This window comes from Saccostrea echinata, unplaced genomic scaffold (genome assembly GCF_033153115.1).
Source record: "Saccostrea echinata isolate AGI-Se365-2 ecotype Australia unplaced genomic scaffold, CSIRO_AGI_Sech_v1 ptg000001l, whole genome shotgun sequence".
Classification (NCBI taxonomy): domain Eukaryota; kingdom Metazoa; phylum Mollusca; class Bivalvia; order Ostreida; family Ostreidae; genus Saccostrea; species Saccostrea echinata.
The window spans coordinates 15,333,033-15,355,353 of NW_026889750.1; the positions used below are offsets into that span (position 1 = coordinate 15,333,033).

At 34.4% G+C, this 22,321-nt stretch overlaps 1 protein-coding gene across 3 annotated transcripts in view; it reads right to left on the minus strand.

Moving 5' to 3' along the window:
- Window positions 1–22,321, minus strand: part of LOC133185567 (kinesin-like protein KIF13A) — a 202,298-nt gene that overhangs the window by 42,141 nt on the left and 137,836 nt on the right. Inside the window, exons 28-33 of one of the 3 annotated variants that reach the window (XM_061320884.1) lie at window positions 18,141–18,365; window positions 17,193–17,246; window positions 16,847–17,077; window positions 16,506–16,535; window positions 13,071–13,143; window positions 11,362–11,519 (exon numbers count right to left, since the gene is read on the minus strand). In XM_061320884.1, coding sequence (XP_061176868.1) covers window positions 11,386–11,519; window positions 13,071–13,143; window positions 16,506–16,535; window positions 16,847–17,077; window positions 17,193–17,246; window positions 18,141–18,365 — 747 coding nt within the window. In that variant the 3' untranslated portion in view covers window positions 11,362–11,385. Of the gene's footprint in view, window positions 1–11,361; window positions 11,520–13,070; window positions 13,147–16,505; window positions 16,536–16,846; window positions 17,078–17,192; window positions 17,247–18,140; window positions 18,366–22,321 lie in introns of those variants that run through there. The other 2 variants (XM_061320876.1, XM_061320866.1) reach the window with 2 other exon arrangements.

Genomic DNA, 22,321 nt, shown 5'->3' on the forward strand with positions numbered 1-22,321 from the left:
TAATGATAGACAATGAAATGGGCGGGTACAATTTGGCACAGACGTCTGAGAAAACATCGGATTGAAATTCTAGTTTGAAATTCATTTTCAATCCACCTGAGCTGTTTTCAAACGCAGAGTGTGAATGTATGATCCAAAAGACAAATAATTTAAATTCCCAAATACATGTTGTTTGAAATTCATATTTATCATTGTTTAACGAGTTTTTAGCCTATAATTTTATGGACACGTAAAAGTCATAGAAGACAAAACATTTTTTAGGGGATGGCTATTTGATTCTAGAAAGAGGGGGGGGGGGGGGGGGGGGGGTAAAAAATTGTCGAGTCAGATCATGCCTTCACATGACAAAATATATTTATTTCTAGGATGACAAGAGGTATTTTCTTTAGTTTTGTCTTCACTGAAAAATGTTTGACAATCAGAAACAGGGAGGGGCTTGTCCAAAATAAAAAAACTTTCTTTTTTATTTTCAAGATCGTTCAGCGATTGTCCCCCCCCCCCCCCCCATTATCTATCATTAAATGTTTTGATTGTAACAGATGGAAATGACGTAAGCTGCATATTTCCAATTTTGCCAGTTAATGTTCCGCGGTCTTATTACCATCTTTGGTGGCAAGACAATTCAGTCCAACATACTTTTTGCAGATGTCAACTACAAAAGTAGTTGATTCAGGTCAACTACAAGAGTAGTTGATTCAGGTCTAAGGAACACTATTGAAGAATAACATTTCAACCATTTACTATGTAATACACCTTTTTGGACTAAATATTTGAATGTTATTATTGATTGATTTAAATCTTATTTCTCAATATTTCAAAAATATAGTCAATAAGCTAATGTAAATAAACTACTGCTCTTAAGCAGCAGATTTTTTTTTCTTTAAAAAATTCCCCTATTTAATTTTATAAAAAAATGATTCCATGGGGCTATGATTTAACAAGAGGCCCATGGGCCTTGAATCGCTCTTCTGATAAACTGTACAACCTATCACTTCTATTTGAAGCCTCGAAGTATCCTGTATATTTACATAAACCCTTGAAATTCCAATTCACACTCTGAGAACCCAAGATGATTCTAAGCCAATTAGTACCTGAGAGTTGGTCATGGTAACCTACTTATCACTTGTCATTCTCTGGGGACCCATCAACTAAGTTTGATGATTCTAAGCCAATTAATACCTAAAATATTTTTTAAAATTATAATCATAAAATTTTATAAGTAGGTCAAAGTGACCTACTTTTCAATTGTTTTACTCCAAGGACCCAAGATGCATCAACTGACAAAGTTTGATGATTCTAAGCCAATTAGTACCTGTAATATTTAATTAAAGCCATAAATTTTCAAAAGTAGGTCACCGTGACCTACTTTTCAGTTGCTGTACTCCGAGGACCAAAGATACATCGACTGACAAAGTTTGATGATTCTAGCCAATAAGTACTCAAAATATTTAATTACAGCCATAAATTTTCAAAAGAAGGTCACAATGACCTTCTTTTCAGTCAGCCTACTCCGAGGACCAAAGATGCATCAACTGACAAATTTTGACGATTCTAAGCCAAATAATTCCTGAAAATATTAAATACAGCCATAAAATTTCAAAAGTGGGTCACCATGACCTACTTTTCAGTTGTTGTACTCCGAGGACCCAAGATGCATCAACTGACAAAGTTTAATGATTCTAAGCCAATTAGTACCCAAAATATTTGATTAAAGCCATAAATTTTCAAAAGTAGGTCACCGTGACCTACTTTTCAGTTGTTGTACTCCGAGGACCCATGACGCATAAACTGACAAAGTTTTATGATTCTAAGCCAATTAGTACCCGAAATATTTGATTAAAGCCATAAATTTTCAAAAGTAGGTCACGGTGACCTACTTTTTAGTTGACCTACTCTGAAGACCCATGACGCATCAACTGACAAAGTTTGATGATTCTAAGCCAATAAGTACCCGAAATATTTAATTAAAGCCATAAATTTTCAAAAGTAGGTCACTGTGACCTACTTTTTAGTCGACCTACTCCGAAGACCCAAGATGCATCAACTGACAAAGTTTGATGATTCTAAGCCAATTAGTACCTGAAATATTTAATTATAGTCATATAAATTCAAAAGTAGGTCACGGTGACCTACTTTTCAGTTGACCTTTTTTGAGGACCCAAGATGCATCAACTTACAAAGTTTTATGATCATAGGACTTAAAATGTCCAAATTATGCCTCTAAAACGCTTTGAAATCGAATGCCTGCAAAGTTCAAAAAGTAGGTCACTGTGACCTACTTTTTAATAAATATGTTTTATGGCCCCAAGATGCATCATCTTACAAGATTTAATGATTCTAAGCCTCCCCGTATTCGAATTAATGACCTTAATTGTTTTAAAAAAGATTAGCCATAAAATTCAAAAAGTAGGTCAAGGTGACCTACTTTTTAGTTGACGTACTTTGAGGACCCAAGATGCATCAACTGACAAAGTTTGATGATCATAGGCCTTAAATTCTTCAAAATATGCCTCTAAATCATTTTGAAAAAGAATGGCCGCAAAATTTAAAAAGTAGGTCACCGTGACCTACTTTTGAGTCAACATGATATGAGGTCCTTAGATGCACCAACTGACAAGATTTGATGATCCTAGTCCTTATAGTAAGCAAAATATCAACATTTTAATAAAATGTAATTTTTGGTCAACTTTGAAGTGACCTTGAGACCACGCCCTTTGCCCCAGGGTAAATCCCCGTGCAAATTTTAATCTACAACATATCCTCATCCTTTTGTGTAAGTTTGGTGATAATCTGCCCAGTGGTTCTTGAGAAGAAGATTTTTTAGCAACCAGTACTTTTGTTTCTATTTTCCTAATTATCTCCCCTTGTTAAAGGGTCACAACCCCAGTTTTAGTATAAAAGGGAGCCCTTGGGCCAAGGATACCCTGTGACAAATTTGACAATAATTGGCCAAGGGGTTCTTGAGTTATGGCCCATATTCTAAAAAGTTTACGCACACCGCACAAATGGCCATAGCATAAGCTCTTTGAGCCTTTGGCTCAGAAGAGCTAATCACAGTTGAATCCATACAACGTTCGTATGCTTCAATATCAAAATGACTAGCATGGTCTAGCTGCAGAACTGTAGTGTTTATATGGTTTTATATTTTAGTCTTTGACCATAACACTACAGATCTGTAATGTAAATAAAGTGCAATGTATGGCGTAAGATTTTCTGCGCACTTTAGGGATGTATTTCGCCACTTTCCAGCATCAATCAAGGACCTTTCATTCCCTAACTCTAGACATATTCTATAACCAACCTGTATGTTTTATCCACCTTCTAAACCTTTATAGTTGTCTCTACAGACCAATAAACTCGCTTGTTGTTAATTTGTTGTCGGATGGCATAATGAGTTTAACAAGAGGCCCAAGGGCCTTAATGGTCACCTGAGTACTACAATTTAGAGGATCCATAAACTGATAAATGAAGCTTTGTTGCCCAATAGCAAGAAAAATAGTACGATTAAGATCAACAAAATAATTGGTCTAGTATCTTTCTATCTGTCACCCATTTATCACTTTTACCACGCCGACTTTTAACAAAATGTCTATATTATTACCTCTCACTTTGGCCTCACTTGGCCTTTGAAGAACATTTAAAAAGATAAGTTATTTTTGTTTCATTTTTATTCATCTATTATTTCCAAGTCTACCTGTTTATTAAAACTATGAATTAAGTACTTTTTGTATTATACAATAAATGTTCTTGCATAATTCTCTTATTCTATTAACCTTTCAAATACATTATCTACAGTGATTAATTATCAAAGGTGAATGGCAAAGGGGAATAACTTCACTCAGTAGAATACAAATTAATAGAGCCCTGGCAAGGACCAGAACTTTTGACTAAATGGTCCAGATGTTCAAAATTCTGGTAAAAATACCCTTGCTTATTAAATCTTTTACTCTGTTGGCTTCCAATATGCCCAGGAGCAGAGGAGATTTTCAAAGAATTAATGCATTTTCACTATTTAACACAGCCCTACCTGAACCCATGATCTAGGGTCATGAAAATTTACAAATTTGGAAGAGGTACCCTCATCATCATAACTATGCAATTAGTTGAAAATTTTCAAAGAATTCACACATTTTCACTATACAATCAAATAGAGCCCCCCCCCCCCTCAGAGAAACAACAGAACCCCTGGGACCACAAGTTTTTAAAATTTTGTAAAAGCATCCTTGCTCATCATAACTATACACTTGTTTCTTTGCTTTATAACCAGGAGTAGAAAAAAATATTTAGAAAAAAAAATTATGAATTTTTACTATATAATCAATGGAGTCCCCCCCCCCCCCCCTTCACCAGAACCCCTGACCCAGGGGCCATGAAATTCACAATTTTGGAAGAGGCAGCCATGCTCATTATAACTATGTACTTAGTTTATTGCATACCCAGGAGCAGAGAAGAAGATTTTCAAAGATTTAATGCATTTTCACTATATAATCAATAGAGCCACGCCCTAACACCAGAAACCCTGACCCTGGGGCCATGAAATTCACAATTTCAGTAGAAGCACTCTTGCTCATGATAACTATGTACTTAGTTAGTTTATTTCATGCCCAGGAGCAGAGAAGACGATTTTCAAATATTTAATGCATTTTCACTATATAATCAATAGAGCCCCCCCCCCCCCCCCCCCCAACACCAGAAACCCTGACCCTGGGGCCATGAAATTCACAAATTTGGTAGAGGCACTCTTGCTCATGATAACTATGTACTTAGTTTATTTCATACCCAGGAGAAGAGAAGATTTTCAAAGATTTAATGCATTTCACTACATAATAAATAAAGCCCTGCCCTAACACCAGAACCCCTGACCCTGGGGCCATGAAATTCATAATTTTGGAAGAGGCACTCTTGCTCTTCATAACTATGTACTTAATTAGTTTATTTGATACCTAGGAGCAGAGAAGAAGATTTTCAAAGAAATAATGCACTTTTACTATATGATGTATATAGCCCCATCCTAGCACCACAACCCCATACCCTGGGGCCATCAATTTCACAATTTTGGTAGAAGGCTCAATCCTTATTACAATCATGCCAACAGTTTGACTGCTTGATGTCCAGGAGTAAAGAAGATTTTTAAAGACTGCATTAATTTTGGTGGTTTTAGCCCCACCCCTCAGGCCCCAGGGGGGGCAAGGACCATGAAATTCACAGTTTTTGTTCCCCTTCACCCATAGGTGCTATATGCCAAAATTGGTTGAAATTGGTTGAGCGGTTTCAGAGAAGAAGCTAAAAATGTTCAAATGTTAACGCACGATGCACGCCGAACGCCAACGGACAAAAACGGATAGCAATAGGTCACCTGAGTGACTCAGGTGACCTAAAAATACAATTCCTTGCTTAATAATGAATTAATGTGGCCTTGCTTTATAATATGATTTAGAGTGGCCTTGCCACTCTTCAGAATTTTCTTTTTACATACCCTCTTCTAAAACTCTGATCCCCTATAGTAGACTCAACCTTTATTCCCGGGGCCCTGATCTCAACAAACCTGAATCTAAACTATATGATGATACTTGCATATCACTATGACTAATAATGACTTTGTTGTTCATTAAAGGAAGTTTTTTTATGCCCCGTAATCAAAGATTCGAGGGCATATAGTTTTTCCCCTGTCTGTTTGTCTGCAAAAACTTTTAATTTGATTGGTTGGAGTTATGGCTTTCATACTTCACATATGCATTCCTTGTGACAAGACCTTCCTTTAGATACCAACAACTTTGACCCTTTGACCTTGAAGTTTGACCTACTTTTGAAAAACTTTAACCTTGGCCATAACTTTTGAACAGTTAGTGTTAGGGCTTTCATATTTCACATGTATATTCCTTGTGACAAGACCTTCCTTTGGATACCAACAATTTAACAATTTTGGCATTGACCTTGACCTTGAAGTTTGACCTACTTTTTAAAATTTTTGACATTGGCCATAACATTTGAACGTTTGGTTCTAGGGCCTTCACATTTCACGATCATGTGTATAACTTGTGACAAGAACTTCCCTTGGGCACCATTTGACCTTGAGCTTGAAATTTTAACTTCCTTTGAAAAAAACTTTAACCTTCCCCATAACTTTTCAAAGGTTTGTACTAGGGCTTTCATATTTCACAGGTACATTCATCAAGACAAGACCTTTCTTTGGGTTCCAACACCTTTGATTTCTTGACCTGGAGTTTGATTTGCATTTGAGAAACTTTTACCTTCACCATAAGCTGCCATACGGGGGCATCAGTGTTTCACAAACACATTTTGTTTTTCTACATATTCCAATATAAAACTTTGATCTCCTTCTTATAATGGCCCCAACCTACCCCTGGAGGTCACGATTTGAACAAATTTCCTGAGGATGCATTCATAGTCATATGACTAATCATATCTCTGCTCTTTATTAAAGGAAGACTTTCCTATATATTCCCATATAAAACTTTGAATCCTATTGTGGCCCAAGCCTATGACTTGAACAAACTTGTACCTATATTACCTAAAATGCTTGCAGATCATGGCCATGCTGTTCTTAAGAAGATTTTTTAAAGATTTTCTCTATGTTTTCCCATGTAAAAATTTGATCTTCTTTTGTTGCCCGATCCTTAAACTGGGAGGCATGATTTAAAGAACCTTGAATCTTCAATATGTCTTTCATACTTTCATACAAGTTTCTTCTTTTCTAGCTCAGTGTTTTATGAGAAGAAGAATTTTTAAATCACCAACCCTAGTTTTGCCTTTTCCTGGTAATCTCCTCTTTTATGAGGATATGGCTCTTCATTTGAACAAAATTTAATCTCCTTTTTGTGTCATAAAAAACCATATAATCCAAGATGTTAATGATCCATTTTTCCCAAAGTTGCCAACCCACCTGATTTCATTGGGTGTAAACCTGATTTTTTTTTTTACCCTTAACCCAATCATTTTTTATGACATGGAAGATGCTGCATTATGATCAGATTTCTACTTTTCAAAGAGGGTCATTACTTTCTTTTTACAAGTTGGAGGTTGGCAACTATGATTATTCCATACATATCATATGTAAAACCCCAATATCAATTTTTTTTTTCAGAATAAAGAAAAAGTTCTTTAAACATATTTAATTTCATGTGTTCAATATTTCACAATTGACTAAGTTGGTACATTTCATGGTGGTTTTAATCTTATGATCATTGAATTTCTCTTTAATATATATTTGCAATTGTTTAAGGTGATATGGGATACCAGATGGAATTTCTCCTACATATTTATTTGCTCAATTTAGTAGGATTTGAAATACCCCAACCCTTCAGTATGCTAAATTGTAATTTTAATAATTTTTTATTCAATTTAATAAAAATATACAAAAATGATTTTTTCTTATATAATTTCTTTTTTCAGAAGCTTAATATTATAGCCAAGTTTTGACTAATATAGTGTGGATATAAAAACAAAAATGACAAGGAATAAGTCTCATTATTTTTAAAATTGTCAATAAAAAATAAGCATTAAAAACTGGGAATACTTCATTTCTTGAAAACAGACAGATAAAAGTTCATGGTAATCTACAATTAGAATATGCCTAAGTTTGTTAACAAAGTAAAATAAAGAAATTGAAAAAAATATATATAAATGGAAAATATCAGATGCATTCAAAAAATATTTGAATTAAAAGATCCTAATGGAAGAGCTATCCTTCTTCATTTTCCACAGGTTGAAATAAACCTAGATGCTATTTCATAAATTGAGCTTTTTTTCAGACTTTCAAAACATAGGTAATCAAAAGATTACGAAGCTCACCTCAACGAATGTTATCTATAAGTAAGGCACATTTCACATCACATTTTTTTTTCTATTTAGGGTACATCCCAAGATCAATACCCATGCAAGTTTGGTTTAAGTAGGACTTATAGTTACTTGGAAATAGACCTGCTCAAAAAACTTTAACCTGTTTACTAATCAAGAAAATTTTGATCAATTCCAACATCCAAAGCAAGTCTGGAAGTTTCATCCTTAAATGCACCATCTATGCAAGTTTAATCATAACAGGCCATAATATTACATTGTATATAGCTACTCCAAAAAAAATTACCTTGGTCACTCATCTGGAACATGTAGGTCAGATTCAGAATCCAAAGCAAGTAGGGAAGTGTCCATCTCTAGATACATCATCCATGCTAATTTGGTTAAAATATGGCTAAAATTCACTCTTGTGGAAAGTCTAGGTCATATCCAGCATCCAAAGCAGGTTGGTTATTGTACATCCCTAGATGCATCATCCATGCAAGTTTGGTCCAGGTAGGGCTTATAGTTACTTGGGAATAGGACTGCTCCGAAATCTAAACCTGATCTCACATGTAGAAAATTTAGCTCAGATCCAGCATCCGAAGCAAGTGTGTATTGTCCATCCCTGCAAGTTTGGTCTAGGTAGGGCTTATAGTTACCTGGGAATGGACCTGCTCCAAAAACTTTAACCTAGTCACTCATCTGAAAAATCTAGGTCAGATCCAGCATCCGAATCAAGTGTGGTAGTGTCCATTCCTAGATGCATCATCCATGCAAGTTTGGTCCAGGTAGGGTTTATAGTTACTTGGGATTGGGATTTGATCCTAAAACTTTAACCGGGACACCGACGCTAAGCCGATGCCAGGGGTATAGCATAAGCTCGACTTTGTCGAGGTGAGCTAAAAATCACACTTTTGTGCAGTGATAGTGCATTTATAGTTCTGAAAACAATGCATGAACAATCGCTTTCTAAGATTTGACTCCTTCAGAGCAATAGCAATCAGAGTTCTAAAAGTTTTGGGGCTATATGTGATCAAACAGTTACTTACTGAATGAAATAAGAAAGAAGACCAGTTCAGGTTAACATGATAATTGATTGGTAATAATTCAGCACAATGTGAAGTAATCATACTTATCCATGCCTCTCTGCACACAAGGTGGTGTACAGTTACTCAAACAATTGAAATACATGTATATGCTTAAAAGTGTTCAAAAGCAGCTATGTTTAATTATCTTCTAAAGGGTTTGTTTTTTTTAAAATGTCCAAAAACATAGGTAATCAAAGATTACGAAGCTCACCTCGATGAATGTTATTTTTAAGTAAGGCAAATTTCACATATTTTTTTTAATTTAGTGTACATCCCAAGATCAATGTCCGTGCAAGCTTGGTTAGAGTACGACTTACAGTTACTTGGAAATAGACCTGTTCAAAAAACGTTTATCCTGTTTACTAATCAAGAAAATTTTGGTCAGTTCCAACATCCAAAGTAAGTCTGGAAGTTTTCATCCTTAGATGCACCATCTATGCAAGTTTAATCATAACAGGCCATAATGTTATATAGCTACTCCAAAAAAATTATCCTGGTCACTCATCTGGAAAATCTAGGTCAAATCCAGCATCCGAAGCAAGTGTGGTAGTGTCCATCCCTAGATCCATCATCCATGCAAGTTTGGTCGAGGTAGGGCTTATAGTTACTTGGGAATGGACCTGCTCCAAAAACTTTAACCTGGTCACTCATCTGGAAAATCTAGGTCAGATCCAGCATCCGAAGCAAGTGTGGTTGTGTCCATCCCTAGATGCATCATCCATGCAAGTTTGGTCAAGGTAGGGTTTATATAGTTACTTGGGAATGGACCTGCTCCAAAAACTTTAACCTGGTCACTCATCTGGAAAATCTAGGTCAGATCCAGTATCCGAAGCAAGTGTGGTAGTGTCCATCCCTATATGCATCATCCATGCAAGTTTGGTCCAGGTAGGGCTTATAGTTACTTGGGAATGGACTTGCTCCTAAAACTTTAACCTGGAAGCTGACACTAAAGCCGACACCGACGGTATAGTATAAGCTCATCTCAACTTCGTCGAGGTGAGCTAAAAAGCATTCAACCAAATCAAAACAATACTTCAAACGGAAGTACGTCATAACGTGGAGGTATCCCATACTACCTTAAATTAGTCTTTGAAAAGAAAGAAATTCATGGTTAGTTATTTAAAATAAACAGACCCAGTAACTAACTTTAATGCACCATTGTTATGAACCTCAGGTTTTCTTATAAAATCAATTATTTACGATTTTACTGTTACAAATAGAAAAACAGGATTTTAAAGTGTACAGCTGTATAGTTAATTGAATGCTGCATTGATATGTCCAAAATATTCACAATGGCTTAATTTAAAAAGTCTTTGATTGCAAGCATATAGTGAAATTAAAAACAATGTATTCCACTAAAACAGTAATTTTTAAACAGTAATTTTTAGGGATGTCAACAAATATTCAAATACTCGACTATCGTTCGATCATACCGACTATCAACTAAAATTTCCTTAGTCGGTTATTCCTTAAAAAAGTGTTGCCTAAAAGTAATTTTAAATTCAAGGTAATAAACTTGATTCGCCCATTTCATTTATTTACAAATCAATGTTCTCGCAAGTAAAACTCAGGATATGGTTTAACTGTTCAAAGGAAATTATTGTTTATGTTGATCTTTGTTCGGCAAATATGCCTCCAAAATCTACAGTTTTGGTATATTTTAAAAGATATCAGGATGGAAAAGCAGTTAAAAGTACATTATCAAGGTTATGTGAAACTGAACTTGTATTCTGCAGTGGAACATCAAATATGATATATCATATGCCAAATCTGTCAAACATACATTTAGTAAACACAATCTTCAAGTGAAACTTTTCTTAAGTAAGTTCTCCGCAAAAATGCCAAAAAACAGAGCTGGAAAGGAAATGTTGCTATCACAAACATGATTATCAAGGATTGTCTACCACTTATTATTTTAAATGGAGAGGACGTTTAAGAATTGTTTGGTTTTGTAGATTCAAATTATAAAGTTTCAACCTGCAATCCCATAAGATATGACGTAACGCAACTATTCATAAAGAATAATTAAACAGCTGTTACAAAATTGTACATGTACTATCGTTATGAAAAGAAAGGACAAATGCGAGCGTTTGATATCCTGCATTTAGATAAAATGTGCAGTAAATAGTATATTAATTTTGAAATCAAATACATTAGATAAATGTAGATGTTACAGTACAGTATTTATTGTAGTACGTAAATGTTTACGATTCAGAAATTCATTGTATAACGGTGATAGCGTAGGTTAGATACTGTACAACTAGTCTATAAAAGACAAATAGTGAAATTGACATGAAAAATTAATAAAAATTTCAACGAATATTCGACTATCATTTGACTAAAGCCTCCGACTATTCGACTTAGCTGTCGGAATAAAATTGACATCCCTAGTAATTTTTGATTTTTGATTAAAGGGAATAGATCTTTCAAATTAAGAAGAAAACACAATTCTTATGGAGCATGCTACTGTACAACATTTAATTGACAACATTTTATTTGCTTAACAACATCCATGCATTATGTGATTAGGGAGGTGAATCAAACTGTTACTACCGTGGTAACACATCGAGAGAAGAGTAGTACACGTACGTTGCGAGATCGCAAGGGATCTCAAATTCAGAAAGTTTGGTCTCTCTGAAAAACAACAAACTCCATGATACCAAATACTTCAGCTTATCACAGCAGCTGACAATTGTCAGAAAGATTTTTAATTCTAAGCCAGTTCTTTGATGATCATCAGAATGTTTAACAATGCAAAATAAACAAAAGTAGCCTGTGTGTGAGATCACTTTCTTACAAAAGCACAGATGCAGGATATTTCAGTGCATGTATTGTAACAGTTCACTATATATATATCACAAAAACAATTTAGGGTTCATTCTAGATATGAAGAGGACAGGAGGCTTGGCCTTTAATCATTTCACAGAAAGACAAAACGCCCAAGTGCCTTAACAAGCAACTGAGTATAATAATGAAAACCTTGTAAAGAATCGATGGAATGACAATTGAATAATTATATAATAAAACAAAATAAACTGTATGTGACAGTGCTACCTACACTATCACTATCACCAAACTTAACCACACAATAGTGTTCCAACATTAAGTCAGTATATAGATAGTAAACCCTCAAAATCCCTATTCCATCCAAACAAATCTGGTTAAAAAAAACTTTGTACTCTGTATGCCTCTTAGATGCCTAGGAGCATAGAAAATTTTTAAAGAAATAGTGCACTTTCAATATATGATCAACAGAGCCCTGCCCTAACACCAGAATCCCAGACCCAGGGCCAAGAATTTCACAATTTTGAAAGAGGCACCCTTGCTCATCACTTAGTTTGTCTGCTAAAAATACCCAAGGTCAGGGAAGATTTTTGATAATTAATGCATTTCAACTAAATAATCAAATGAATAGAGCCTCATCCTACACACACAGTCCCTGAACCAGGTTGGTAGGCGCATTCTTGCTCATTATGTGCACTTAGTTTATCTGCTAAATATACAGGTGGAGAAAAATTTTTTTTTTTTAATTTATTCATTTTCACAATCTGATCAATAAAGCCCTATCCCAAATCTGAACCCCAACCCTAGTGCCATGAATTTTACAATTTTGGTAGAGGGTTCAATGCTTATAATAATCATGCCCACAGTTTGAATGGTTGATATCCAGGAGTAAAATAGAAGATTTTTGAAGATTACATTAATTTTAATGGTTTTGGCCCCATCCCTCAGAGTGTGTGGCAGGGAGGGGGGGGGGGGGGCAATGAAATTAACAAATTTCACTTCCCTTTGCCCATAGATGCCATATACCAAAATTGGTTGAAATTGGTTATGTCCTTCCAGAGAAGAAGCTGAAAATGTTCAATGTTAATGGACAACTGACAAACAAAAACAGAAAGCAATAGGTCAATAGGTGACCTAAAAAGCTTATATATGGCCACTTCAGCCCATCTGATACCTGTTTCCCAAAGGTTCAGTTGCATGAAAAGTAATTGAATCTAAATAACAGTTTTCTTTTAGCTAATGCAAAATTCAAATAGAAATATTGGTAAAGTTACATAACTATAAGTTAATAAGGCTTTGTGCACCTCAGTCCAATTAATAATTTTTTTCAACAGTAAAGTATTAATGCTGTTTAACACAGAGTTTCTTTTCATACCACTTTCAAACAAATACACTTGTTACCTGGAGATCCAAATCGACCAGGAGACAAACTCTGGTCATGTGACAAATCCTGTATACTGTCAGCTCGAAGATTCTGCTGCAAAAAATTGAATGGTACAAAATTATAGATACCTGGTTATATTTCCCCAAACCTCTGGCCAATCAAACAAAATAAACAATTTTTTTTTACAATATGAAGAGCTAGGAAAACAAATGCATTTTAATTTAACACAATGATTTCTTATTTCTATGAATCATTGAAACAGTAGGAAGGTTTGCAATACATTCAAGTATTTTTTTAATAGAAAACTAGATGTTCAATAGGATTCAAGTGCTCCCACCATATGCATAATCCTATCAATTTTCTTCAAATGTAAATCTGAACAGAGGCCCATGAGCCATAACTCTCACCTGAGTCACTTTGGTCCTGATGTTCTCATCATCAGATTTCTTATTAAAAATTTCCTTCTTTAATTTCATAAAAATTTTGACTCCATATTGTGGACCAAATAAAGTCCTAAGAGAGCTATGATTTTATCAAAGTTGAATCCCAAAATTGGGATGCTTCATTGTCAATATGATCAACATGGCCTTGCTGTTTTGGAGGAGATTTTCTTCCCTATACAAATGATAATAAACAAGAGATGTTTGTGAAACACTTATGCCCCCCTCCCCCTCCCCCAAATAACTGGAATTTTTCTAAGTCCAAGGGGCATAACTCTGTCAAAAATTGCTCGATCGTACCCAAAACAGAACTTGACCTAGATATTCTCATGATAAATCTGTATACCAAATTTCATTTCAGTATGTGAATATCTGCAAAGAAAATGAACGGAAACTGTTGGTGGAACGACAGACAGCAGCAAAGCAATATGCCCTCCTTTCTTTGAAGGGAGGCATAAAAATTTGGATATCTGATTTCGGCAAACCTTAACTCCAGGACTCAGAATCAAAGTAAAAGGATTTCACATAACTTAGGTATTTTTAAAATGATTTAGTGCAGTCTTGCCACTCTTGAAAAGATTTGTTCCTTTTATATTCCTATGAAAACTGTGAGCCCCTATTGTAGCCTCAACCTATTCCTGAGGTACCTATCTGAACAAACTTGAATCTTAACTACCTGGGAATGCTTGCATGAAATATAAGGAAATATCGAACAGTATTCAAGCTGAAAAGTCCATTAAACTATACAAAACTGGAGCACAGCAAACACGAACCTCTAAAACATGAGGTGGGATCAGGTGCCATGGAGGAGTGAGCATCCCCTGCCGACCGGTCACACTCGCCATGTGCTCCTTGTCATGATGGGGAAATAATGGAAAAATTCAGTGTGTAAATAATGGCCTAACAATTAGTATGAAAAATTTCAGTCAGCATTTGACTTAAAGATAGATTGTATTTGCTGACAAGGTCATTGTATCGACCATAAAACTTAGGGAATGATGACTTTTGGTTTCCTTGTTTCATCAACTTGTTTGTCAATAACTTACCTTGATTTAAAAATTGTTCATACGTAGAGCATGCTCTTACGTATGGAATCAACTGAGAGATATACACCCCATATGCAGGTGATAAGGGTATACTGCTGCATAAGTAAGGGAAGTTGATTGAAAAGTTAGTCATCATGTTTGTCATAAAGCTTTGTTGTTAGATTACCATTAAAATCTTTTTTTATCATTATATCACTAATAATTTTGCTGTGCATAAGGCCAAAAAAAATTAACCTGAAGTTTCTATGGCCAAAAATTTCAAAATTCAATGTGACAGGTAGATCTTTCTTTTTTCTTTTCTGAATTAGGTGTTGTCTCTTTTTTCTTGTCAGTCAATAAAATGATAATATCAACTGAGTCTTACTTTTGTGTACTCTTATATTAAATCTAATAATATATACTCAACTTTAAATAATGTTATTCCAAATATTTTTTTAAAAGTTTAATCATGAAGTACTGCAGCAATATTCCGAAAAATAAATTCTCCTTTCTTTTACAGAAGCGATGCCAAGGCTTCCTGAAATTACATGTCATTGCAAAATGTTTTATTAACATGCAATTTTTGATTTCTGTTAAGCGGACTCAAACTTAACTTCCGGTAATTGTATGAAAATCATTCAACCGTTAAATTACCGATATTTACAAAGTTGAAGATGTCCTTGCTTTTTAGATACAAAATTATATCCTATATATATTTCCCCCTAAAATAGGATGTTGCATTTCTTTTGCATTTCAGTATATTTGATTTGCATTTGAGAAAATTTAACCTTCGCTATAAGTTGCCATATGGGGGCATTGGTGTATCACAAACACATCTTGTTTCCTATATATTCCTATGTAAAACTTTGATCCCCAATTTTGGCCCCACCCTCACCCCGGGGGTCATGATTTGAACAAACTTGTATATATGCTTTGTAAAGAAGGTTTCCTATAAGTTTCAACTTTTTTGGCTAAGTGCTTCTTGAGAAGAAGATTTTTAAATCATGCCACAAAATTTTCACTATTTCTGAATTATCTCCCCTTGAAAGAGGGCCTGGCCCTTCATTTGAACAAACTTGAATCCCCCTCACTCAAGGATGTTTTGTAGCAATATTTGGTAGAAATTGGCCCAGTGGTTATGCAGAAGAAAACAAAGATGTGAAGTTTACAGATGGACGGACAGACGGACTACAGACAAAATGTGATCAGAAAAGCAGCTCAGGTGAGCCAAAAATGAATACCACCATATGGCATGCCAAAACAAAGTGTGCTAAAGTTTCAAGCATCTGCAATGAGTAGTTGCTGAGAAAACCGTTATAAAAATTTGTTGCGAACAGACATCTCTGAACAAATGCATGAATAAACAGGAAGTTGACATCGGATTTGTACAAAAACAAATCCCACCATATGGCATGCTAAACAAAGAGCGTGTTAAAATTTCAAGCGTCTGTGATGAGTAGTTGCTGAGAAAAGTGCAACAGAAATTTGATATGGACAGACGCTAGATGAAAATTTGTTGTGGACAGACGCAAGGATAAACAGGAAGTTGACATCAGATTTGTAAAAAAAAAAAATACCACCATATGGCATGCCAAAATAAAGAGTGTGCTAAAATTCCAAGCATCTGCGATGAGTAGTTGCTGAGAAAACTGACGAAAATTTGTTACCTACAGACAGACACACATACACATAAGCGAAAACAGTATACCCCCCTCTCCTTTGGAGTGGGGGATAAAAAGTTAACAGACAGACAGATGGACAAACTTTGATTAGAAAAGTTCACTTGAAGGCTCAGGTGAGCCTAAAATGTAAGAAAAAACATAGCAAATGATCTATATATGACAGATACACGCCAGATATCTATGATCTGCATTGCTCACATAAGCCTTTAGTTAATTTGTTCTTATAAAATAAAAGAATGTATGCATGAAATTCTCCCTTAGAAGCTCTCAGTGATGATTATACATTATGATTGTTAGAAAAATACCTGTCTATCCTGCAATGGTGACATCACACTCTGAAAACAATGTTAACTGCATTAAAATCACTGCAAACTCTATTAGCTAGCAACTACACATAAGCAGAAAATGTTTAGAAGAATTTGACTAAGATATCTAAATTAGTGAAAAAGCATGTGCAAAGTATAAAATTACACTGCTTGCTCAGCCTTAGAGTACATTCAGAATGTAGATAAATATGTGCATTAATAAGAAAAGAAGTTTTTTCTATGAAAGTTGTCACTATTTTAACACTGTGTGACTGTGTAAAAACATGAGGTTACTATTCATAATTTCAAATTTGTTAATGTTCCCAACCAAAATCAGATACCTGATGTATGTTTGGAACACTGTAGGTCTTTGTAAGAGATCGTGACTTTTGAGAGGATAATTCTTTAACAGCAACTTCCTGTCGAAGTCTGTCCACCATTAGAATACTCTCCACACCCTGCACACCTTTCAGGTACTTCTCTATGTAGGACTCTCCATCAGCTGTGTTCATGTCATTTTGAGAGGCTGCCATTTGGGCTAAGGTTTCCATATTCTCTAAATCTTCAGAAGCCTTATCAATAGAGGAAAGTGTTCTATAGTCCAACAGTCAAGAGTTTATATTCTGATAAAAAAAAACTGGCAATAAATTACATTTTCTTTCTTGGCTTAAGTCAGTATTAACTCACTTTTGGAATATTGGAAACCACGCTGTAGGTTACACCACTCTCAAAAAACTTTTCCTGAAAGAAATAAACAAAATACAATTATTTATTGGCACAAACACAATTACAGTGAGATAAGATAGAGAAATTCAAAGAAAATGTTATAAACAGAAAATTTAAAGTTTGGTATTAAGACACGGAATTATTTCACTCATGAGAGAGCACTTTTTGATATTTTCAATCATTTACACTCATGAAAATATAAAAAAAAATCCAGTCCCAATAGTGAAATAAATTTTCTATCCAGCTAAAATATTGTATATCCTCTATCTATTAATTTATTTATTCACGTTTAATTCAACAATCCCACAGATTTGAAACTTGAAAGAGACTTCTGTTTGACTTTGTCTTTACTCCCATTACTTTACTCAAGTAAAGATCCCAATTTATATTAACTCAACTAAGTGATAAAAAAAATTTTAGTCTATGTGGTAAATGTTTATCATAAAGTACCATGAATTTATAAACAGGTGGTGTATATGCCAGTTATCAAAGCCCTATCTCTCAAAATTCAAAAGATATGAGTAATAATTTGGAGTATTCCTGAAAAGTAGGTCAAAGGTCAATTGGAATGTATTGTCAAATTTTTTAAAATAAATTAAGAAAAATACTGAAACAGTACACATTTACCTCTGACAAAGAATATACTGTTTATTGGCATATTGAACTGTTTTGAAAAGTATAACAAAGGTCATGTTATAAAGTCATGATGTCAGTAATCCTTGTACTTTATAAAGGTCATTGTTCCAAGCCTTTTTTTTCAAAATATTGGGTGTGACAAACAGGCAAACAAATGTACGGACAGAGGAGGGACAGACACCTGGTAAAGCGATCCCTAAGGGTCGCTTGCTTTGCAAACGACACAAAGAGTAACAGAACATAATCAATTTATTAACTGTCTACACTACTTACAGTGCCTGTGATTTTCTGTCTTAGTTTCCCTGTCAGACTGGTGAAGCTAAGACTGTTGTAGATGTTGATACAAATCCTCTTTCTGAGAACCAGTTCCATGTAAGCTGGGTGACTAAGTCGTACAACTACTTTCAGGATCAGATAAATCCGATCATTGGATGAAGTAACACGGTTCAGTAACTCTGAATCATGGACAGTAGAATCCCAAGATGCAACAGCATAAATCTAAAATAAAAATCTTCACCATTAAGAAAACATTCTCTTAGAGTTTACTCAAATACTCAGCTCCAAACTCAATTGCAAGTTTAAAATTATTCCAAACATAGGTTAATGGTTCCAAATTTTGACTGGGACTTAACTACCAGTATCAGGTTGTCTTTGATCTAAAAGGTACAGCTTTGAATCAGAATCAAGACAGTTCATGGGAAATGACACATTGAAGTTCAAACCCATTCAATTCTTAGTTTGAGATCATATAGCCCATACACACTTTCACTATCTCATTGCCCAGTGTCCTTGACCTCTGGTATATGACAATGAGTCATGATCATGATATACATAATAGGCCATGAGCAGAAAACATACTCAAGTATTAACAGTTTGAAAGTTATGGCCATACATGATTCTGTAACAGACATAGAGCCAGATAGAAAGACAGCCATGTGAAAACCAGTATGCCAGTACCCCTTTCTAGTGTAGAGTTTTATAGGAATCCGAATGAATGGGAATATCTTGAAATAAGAGGCCCATGGAAAAAAACCCTCACCTGAGTCACTATGCCCTAATGTTCTTCATCAGCAGATTTTTTTCCCTGTATATTCCTACATTAAACTTTGATTGCCATTGTGCCCTCATCTTACCAACAGGGGTCCTGATTTGAACCATCTCGAATCTACACTACTTTAGGTTGCCTTCATATAAATATAAAACTTTGATCGCCTATTGAGGCCCCCTCCCTACCCCGGTGCTCATGACTTGAACAAGCTTTCACATAAGTATCAACTCTTCTGGTCCAGTGGATCTCAAAACAAAGATTTTGAAAGACTTTTTCCAATATATTCCTATGTAAAACTTTGATTGCCTATTGTGGGCCCACCTTATCCCGAGGGTCAAGACTTAAACAAATTTGAATCTAAACTATGTAATGAAGCTCTCACATAAGTTTCAACTCTTCTTGCTCAGTGGTTCCTGAGAAAAAGATTTTGAAAGATTTTTTTCCTATTTGTTCTAATGTAAAACTTTGATCCCACATTGTGCCTCCATCTTACCGCCAGGGGTCATGATTTGAACAAATTTGAATCTACACTATCTGAGGATGCTTCCACATCAGTATGATTAAACATGGCTTTTCCGTTCTTGAGAAGATTTTTAAAGATATTTTCCTATATATTCCTACGTAAAACCTTAATCCCCCATTGTGGCCCACCCTAACTCCAGGGGTCATAATTTGAACAAACTTGAATTTATACTACCTGAAGATGCTTCCAAATTTATATGACTAATCATTGCTTTGCTGTTCTTGGGAAGAAGAATTTTAATGATTTTTTCCTATATATTTTTATTAAAACATCCCCCCTTGCGTCCCTAACCTACTCCCGGGGGTCATGATTTGAGCAAACTTGAATCCCTCTCTCTCTGTAAGATTTCATTAAGAATCTTATATAGCATTATGTTTTTAACAAAATAAAAAATAAGGGTTTCTAAAAAAAAGAATTTAATACGTTTTAAAAACAGAAGTATCTGACAAGACTGTAGCTCTATTAGTTTTTTACTTAACAAAAGTAGAGAAAGTTAGCACTTGGACTTGAAACTATGGCAACAGCAATAAATAAAATAATGATCCTTGGTTTAGTCTCTATCTAAGTCATTTTAAGGAGTTGGACAAAAACTGTAGGAGTAACATTTTGAAAGACTTTCACAGAGATTTCTATTTATAGTAACAATGGCAACACTTCAACAAAATCAAAAACAGATAAACAGAATTATGTATCTTTATGTAGTCTACTTATGTACCAAGTTATATTGAAATCTGACTAAAACTTTAGGAGTAATGATTTGAAAGAATTTCACAGAAATTTCTTTTTTTAGTAACCATGGCAACACTGTTCATTAAAATCAAAAACTGTATGGAATAATGTTTCTTAGAGTAGTTTCCTCGTGTACCAAGTTATATTGAAATTGGACTGAAACTGTAGGATGAGTAGCATTTTGAAAGAATTGCACAGAAATTTCTATTCTTATAAACATGGCAACATCATTCACCAAAATCAAAAACAAGTTATACAATATTAAAATCAGATCAAAACTGTAGAAGGACTAGCTTTTTGAAAGATTTCACAGAAATTTCTAATTTTAGTTACCATGGCAACACAGTTCAATGCAATTAAAAAAAACCGATACACAGAATTATGTATCTTAGTGTAGTTTACTTGTGTGACAAGTTATATTGAAATGGGACCAAAATTGTAGGATGAGTAGAATTTTGAAAATTTGTTTGCAGGCAAACAGACAGCTAGACAGACAGATGGATGGACGATGGACACCTTTCTATCGCATTAGCTCCTCTGGTCTCTGAGCAGTAGAGCTTAAACTAAGTTAAATACTTTGGAGCTTTATTTCATACTGGATATCAAGTCTATTATATGAAACAAATGTATGCAACAAAAAATCCCCCCCGACTTCCTATGTGTTAGAGATCCACCTTATCCTAGTCATTCTTATGCTTATCTGATGGGGCAAGAGAAAATTTCTGAAGAAACTTAAATCTGTATCTTACATTAGTTTGTACAGGAATAAATTGAATACTTGATCTCTACCGGGGATGGGACAAAGGGACAAACTCCCATTTAAGCTTCATGTAGGAAGAGACTGCTTTGTCTGCAAATAAACTCTGGCAGAAGTTTGAGTTGAATCTTTCTGAAGCATTTCTAGATAAGTTGTTTATATAGTTCTTTATTCTGTTTCCTAATTCTAAAAATATGCTCATTGTCTGATGACTTTGTTATATTTTTATAATGAAATTAGATATAATAAAACAGTTCACTTATAGTAATATTGTAAATAAGACCAGTTTTACTTGGCGTACCATGTATTTCATAACAGTTATAACTGTGATGTTAGCATGGCTTCGCTTTCATCTCAGTTAAAGTATTTTAATAGGAGGAAAAAAAAATCAAAGCTACTGAAAATGAGAAAAAAAAAATATGAATTTTATTTTAAAAAATTCATAGGTTCAATTAACAAGGACTTTGATATGGCATAATATGCACCCTGTATCAACAAATTTAAGGTAGTCCGATTCTGAAAATCAGCTTTTAAGTAATTGAAAATGCTCACAAAAATGCTTCTGATTTCATCTAGTAATTAACGTGAATTTACCCATGGAATTTCTTCAAGTTCATCATTATAGTTAATCATATTATATAGGGAAAATTATCAAATCTCAAATATATTTTCAGGAAATGCAAATAAAAACACCAGTTATGCATTTTCTAATTGAAAATTGATCAACATATATAATTTAGGATTGAAAAATATAGGTATCCAGGCATTTGGAGAATACTGCATCTTTTTTATGCTTGTACAGTATTTTAGTTCTTTTTACTTCAATTGTCATATAATACATTGTGTAAAAAGCTTGTGCTATCATTGCTAGACATCAAATATCACATCTGATTTCATATCATGTTAATAAGCAGTGGTATATAATGCTAGACTAAATGAAATTCGATTTCTCTTAAAATGAATTCATTTTTTTTCTTTTATGGGGTACAAATGTCAACTTTTTACAAGACCATTTCTAAGACTTCAAAGAACCTTGAATCATATTAACTAAGATAAAATGAAAATTGTTGCACGAAAAGATCTCAATTTCAAGCTTCGTTTTAAGTCTTTTTAAATAAAATAATAAATTAAAGAGTTATCCTTCCTGGCTGAGGATCGAATATCCTTAAATTAACATCAATGTGCACTAACATTGTTAACTGGCAACTCACTTTAACAAATATACTGTATTTATCGCAAATCTCGCTTGAAAGTATACACTACGACCGTAATAGCATTGTGTTAAGTGACGACAAAGATGGATTTGACAGTTAAACAATTCATTTCGTCAGTATTTCAGTTACAAAATGCAACAAAGAATCTGATTGGCGCTTTTTTATTGCTCTGCCCATATTAAA